This window comes from Macadamia integrifolia, chromosome 2 (assembly GCF_013358625.1).
Source record: "Macadamia integrifolia cultivar HAES 741 chromosome 2, SCU_Mint_v3, whole genome shotgun sequence".
NCBI classification, from domain to species: Eukaryota; Viridiplantae; Streptophyta; class Magnoliopsida; order Proteales; family Proteaceae; genus Macadamia; species Macadamia integrifolia.
In genome coordinates, this window is record NC_056558.1 from 15,271,075 (window position 1) to 15,277,025 (window position 5,951).

A 5,951-nucleotide genomic window follows, 5' to 3' on the forward strand; every position below is an offset into this window, starting at 1 on the left:
GGGTCTAAAGGAATTTTCTTTTAAGGGCTACAATGGTATTTGGGTAATGTATGCTTATTTAGGTTTCACTATAAATGTATAGCAATGATTCATTCTCTATGATTTGATAGAGGTGTGAGGATGAATAACTGTAACATATAACCTTATTCTTTGTTAATGGTGAAGCAGATTTCACTCATCTCACTGTGAATATAAGCAATTTTGTTGAACCACATAAATCCTTTCTTTTATTTGATTATATGTTAGTGATTTTCATTTTTTTCTACACCGTTATAGATTTTCTTTTCTAAAGTAAATTTTACACCGAAAACGAAATTTCCAATTCTTGAACATTAGATAAAACAAACCAAATACAAGAAAAGTTGCATAATTAAGAATTAAGGAAACTGGGCTGGAACCATTCATTTCTTCCCCCGAGATTACCAGAGTCCACAGCCAAACCAAACAAAACAATCAGAAGGCTGATCTCTGGTTGTACGGTTGGTCATTGGCCCAACTGGTCCACATGGTAGGAAACCAACCCATTTGAACCAGGTAGATCTATTACTTTTACGGGAAACAACAATCTAACTAAGAGAGAATTGGCCCCATCTCCCCAGTCAAACCTATTGGATTATCATAAGACCGGTCCTTAATGTGAACAAATTGGACCGGTTTTTAACTAACAAGTACTCTAATTACAAGCAAAAGAAGTTGGATGTTTGAGGAGACAACTCGTGGTAGATACTAGATAGCCATTAGAGAAGTTGGGAGTTTGAATGGAAGTGGGTTCACGGGCTGGTCTCTGTTTTAGAGGATGCATTAAATTTTGACTTCTTCTAAAGGTGGGCCAGGTGGCCCACTAACCAGAGGTCACGGGAGCTACATATCAAGTACAGACAAAATTCCCTATGGATGCCACGTGGACACGTCAAGGCAATGGGAACTCTGCTATCACAGAAAAAGCTTCTCCCCCTATCTCTCTCCTGGTTTTTGTCCACAAGAAAGATTCGTGCCAACCTCATCTTCCTCCCCCAAAAATGTTTGCCCCTCTTGTATTGGATTTTTTCATTGTAAGGATTTGGTCCACCCTAGATCCGGCCCATTATTTTACCTGAACTTGGTCCTTGGAATCATGGTTTCAAGTATTGATATTGAATCGGCTTTATGGATCATGTTGTAGCGGTATCAGTTGAGATCGATCCCAAATCCTTGATTAATTTTAATCGATTATCTGTATTATTTCAGGGGTAAAACAGTAAAAAATCATATTTTTTCTAAAAAGTAAGGGGCAAAAATGACCGATACACATCGATTCTCTCCATACCAATCCGAATTCCACAAAGATCGATACCGATACCACATGCTTGGAATGCAGCTTAAGATTAGAACATGATCATATACATACTAAAGCAAGCATTTGAAAATTGGAACTGCTTTGGTTAAATTTGCTTTATGTTAGCCAGGCCAAGATGCTGGAGCCAAATATTTGTAGCCCAAAACCAGTTCATTGGCTTAACTGGTTTCTGTTTGGGCCTGGCTCCAAACGACAGCCAATCCCTTGAAGTTGCATCCAGGTCATAGAGGGCTTATTTGGTAATTATGTAAAGCAGTCAGAAATCTCCTCGAGAAATATTAGCCACCAATAAGGTTTCAGTGTTTTAGAGTGATATCAGCCACAATCTACGTGGGACCACCAAGGTCACGGCCTCTCCTCCGCTCACTTCCCTAGACCTTGCATAGTTGCATGTATCCAAAACTCTACGGTCGTACTTACTATGATAATCTAATGACAAAGTTATCCTCATCTTCTTAATAAATACCATGAGACAAATACAAAATGGGACCACCAATTATTATTATTTTTTTTGGTTGACCTCCAAATTTCAATACCTCCAACCTACCATAATATATTACCAAAAAAGAAAAAAGAAAAAAAAAAAATAGCATAGTAATATCTGGTCGACATAATAAGCACGAAAAGATGTGTCCTCGTGTAGTCAATGTCTCTTTTTGTTTTCCCATTGGTCATTTATTGACATTATTCTGTTACACTAATTTATATCATTTCTATTTAGATACCTTTGATACCCAATCAATAGAGTATAAATGGCAAACGAATCAAGCTCCTCTTAACCATCTGATCAATCATTAACCAAGCACTTAATTAGTGAGACTATCTACGACCTACAAATATAAGATTTTCAACTTTAATCCATTGATTTCGTGTAACTAGACTTTCAATTAAACAGTTGACATACAAATTGCTTTCAAAGTCTTGTGAGTACAATTTTCCCTTCACCATCCACCATATCACTTTTGAAGAGGGACTATCCCTCCAATCCCAACCACTAAATTAAAGTTAAAATTTTGTGAAAAGATATAGCTCTCTGTTTACCAAAAATTATGTTTACAATTTAAAAAAAAACAACACAAACTTAACAATCATATGGTGGATATTTAGGACTACAAGGTTATCTCAAGGGGTTGCCTCCCTAAAAGAGAGGAAATAAAAAGGTATAAAATTCTGTGGTCTCATAGATCTAGGAACATTTTTCTGATCATGTATACTTATTATTTTTTGTCACATGGAAAATGAAAAATGTAATATTATGAATCCACTCAAAGGAATGGCATATGTCAAATTTCAAATTTCAAATTCAAATTCAACCTTATATCAATATTTCAATGCATGTACTCGCACCCATTGGTGTGGTTCATGCATCTATTTGGTAATCCTAATATTTTCTAATGTTTTGTTTTATATCCAAGCAAACTCCATTTGACATAAAACTTGACATATGATTCAAGATATTTGAGTTCTAATTTTTCACAAATTTCAACCTATTCAATTTTCCAAATGACAAATGTAGATGTGCAAAAAAAAAGTAATTTTAACTAACATTTTAGTCATAATTTTAGGTATGGATTTAATATATATGGACCAATCTATATTGATATTGATGACATTAATACCAATCACGATATCTATTAAGGTTATTAATACGATGGATATCAAACCTCCAACACCGATGCTTAAAACCATGATCTTAGAATCACGTGGACGTTGAAAGATGGATCCAATGTGAATATAATTTACCAAAATACTATCATACTTGGCAGACAAAGTCAAAAGGACACCTTCATTATACATCACCAAGAATGTTACGTGAATGATGTATAACAACCAGAATTGCTTCTAAATAGAATTGTAAGAGAGAGATGCACGTGAATTATGAAAGGACACAATGGTCATTACTGAACTAGAGAGAATGGACCAATGGAGAGACGAGCTGGAAGTAAAGGTGAAGCTTAAGATGCTCATTACAGAGAGACATGCAAGGGAAGATAGACTTCCAATGAAGAAACAAGGCTGTGAGATTGAAGCAGTGGGCATCAACTACAAGATCTACTACCCCCACCAAAGAGGAAGAAGATCTAGTTACCCATTTAAGATCCTCAGCACCACCAGCAGAGAACAAGAAGCTGAGCAGCTCGAACCAGAAACCAAAGAGTTCCGGCACGTTCTCAAGAACGTTACTTGCAGAGCCAAACCATGGGAGATCCTCGCTATCGTCGGGCCAAGCGGTGCCGGCAAGTCTACCCTTCTAGAAATCCTCGCAGGTCGACTTACCCCTCAAACCGGCTCCTTCCTCGCCAACCAGAAACCCATCGACAAACCCCACTTTAAGAAAATCTCCGGCTACGTCACCCAAAGAGACACCCTCTTCCCCCTCCTCACCGTCGAAGAAACTCTTCTGTTCAGTGCTAAGCTCCGGCTCAACCTCGAACCGGCCGATTTAATCTCCCGGGTCAAGTCCCTGATGGACGAGCTTGGCTTAACCCACGTTGCATCAACCCGGATCGGAGATGAGCTGGTTCGCGGCATCTCCGGCGGCGAGAGGCGCCGCGTGTCAATCGGCGTTGATGTGATCCACGACCCAAAAGTCTTGATCCTCGACGAACCAACCTCAGGGCTTGACAGCACCTCAGCGTTGCAAATCATAGATATGTTGAAGACCATGGCCGAGACACGCGGTCGGACCATAATCCTGAGCATCCATCAACCCGGGTTCAGAATCGTGAAGCTGTTCAACTCCATCCTCTTGATGGCTGACGGTGCCGTTTTGTATCACGGCACCGTCGACTATCTGGGTTTGCATTTGCGCTCCTTGGGTCTTCAGTTACCTCTTCAAGTCAACATCGTTGAGTTCGCTATTGACGCCGCCGTCGAAACACTCCGACTGCCACTATCGTCACAACAACCGCCGCGAAATCGGAGCGGTAATTCTACGTTACAGCAACTCTTCCTACTGTCTAAGGTGGCCGATAAGGAAATCGCAGTTAATGCTCGAATCGATCTTCCTCACAGGTAAGGATTGTTAAAGATTATATTTCATGAAATCATATGAACAATCCTATAAATCCTATAGTGTTTAGAATACAAGTTCCAATCATGAAAAATATTGACCGTATACACCTGTTGTCATCCTTGGAATTCTTTGATTTACAGCATGGATCAATCGATATCAATTAAGTCTACATAGAAATCCTAACAAGGATGTCAATTGATTTGGTTTTAAATGGTTGATTTCGATTCTAAATATTGACACCCTTATTTACAGGTTTGCTAATTCGAGATTGAAAGAGACCATGATACTCACAAACAGGTTTTCCAAGAACGTGTATAGAACGAAGGAGCTCTTCGCTTGCAGAACGGTTCAGATGCTGATCGCAGGGCTAGTATTAGGTTCCATCTTTCATAATCTCAAAGATGACCTCTCAGGTGCTGAAGAGAGGGTGGGTTTGTTTGCATTCTTATTGACCTTCCTGCTGTCCTGCTGCACAGAAGCTCTCCCCATCTTTCTCCAAGAGAGGGTGATCTTCATGAAGGAGACCTCATGTGGGAGCTACAGAGTCTCATCTTATGTGATAGCTAATGGGCTAGTTTTTCTGCCATTTCTGCTAATCTTGGCCTTCTTGTTCTCTGCTCCTCTGTATTGGCTAGTGGGTCTGAACCCAAGCTTCACGGCTTTCATGTATTTTGTGCTACTGATCTGGTTGATTCTGTATACGGCCAACTCGGTTGTGGTGTGTTGCAGTGCCCTGATGCCGAATTTCATAGTGGGGAATTCTGTGATTTCAGGGGTGATGGGATCTTTCTTTTTGTTTTCTGGGTATTTCATACCAAAGAGTGGGATGCCCAAGTATTGGGTTTTTATGCATTATCTGTCTCTGTTTAAGTATCCTTTTGAAGGGTTTTTGATAAATGAGTTTTCTGGGAAGGGGAAGTGCTTGGAATACATGCTTGGTGAATGTGTGATGACTGCAGAGGATGTGATGAGGGAAGAAGGGTTTGGGGAAGAGAGTAGATGGAGAAATGTGGTGATCATGGTTTGCTTCATCTTGGTTTACAGATTCATCTCTTATGTTGTCCTTAGGTGTAGGTGTTCTTGCAGAAGTATCAAGGGAGGCTTTGCTTGAATCAAACATGAGGAATTTGCCAAAAAGAATAAGAAAATAAGTTAACGGATGGATTTTTGGATTATAGTTCAAAAGAATGAAAAAATAGAAAAAGAAAGAAATGTAATACAAAAATCACATTTACTGATTGATTCACCAACATCTTTCTCTCTCTTTCTGTTCTTTCCACAGTATCCTCTTTCACATGTGAAGGAAAGGTTGTTGTCTTTGGTTTGTACACTCATGGAATTGACAACAATGAATGTGTTCTTGTTTTTTATAGATGAAGGACAATCGATAGTGCATGTCATGTCACCTTTTGGTTCAGCACCCTTCAGCTATCTTCGTTTTTGGGTCCCCAGTGGCTTAGGGATAATGTAAGCAGTTGAAGATAAGAAATTTGTAAATTAATAAATTGGTGGATCTACAGTCACATGGACTCATTCACCTAACACCACAATGCAGGACATGTAATGTTCCTTTTTTTTTTTTTTTTTTTTTTTTTTTTT

General features: G+C 39.1%; 1 protein-coding gene across 1 annotated transcript; it reads left to right on the forward strand.

Moving 5' to 3' along the window:
- The first annotated feature begins 3,214 nt into the window (after positions 1–3,214).
- LOC122088478 (ABC transporter G family member 5-like) lies at positions 3,215–5,724 on the forward strand. Its single transcript, XM_042657759.1, has 2 exons — positions 3,215–4,351; positions 4,605–5,724. Exons 1-2 carry the CDS (start codon positions 3,228–3,230, stop codon positions 5,461–5,463), a joined length of 1,983 nt encoding a protein of 660 aa, XP_042513693.1. The 5' UTR covers positions 3,215–3,227; the 3' UTR covers positions 5,464–5,724.
- The last annotated feature ends 227 nt before the right edge of the window (positions 5,725–5,951 follow it).

Excerpts from the sequence above, each read along its gene's own strand:
- LOC122088478 (XM_042657759.1), top strand. The coding sequence starts at position 3,228 with ATGGTCATTACTGAACTAGAGAGAATGGACCAATGGAGAGACGAGCTG. Across the intron at positions 4,352-4,604 it reads CGAATCGATCTTCCTCACAG|GTTTGCTAATTCGAGATTGA; the intron begins GTAAGGATTGTT and ends CCTTATTTACAG.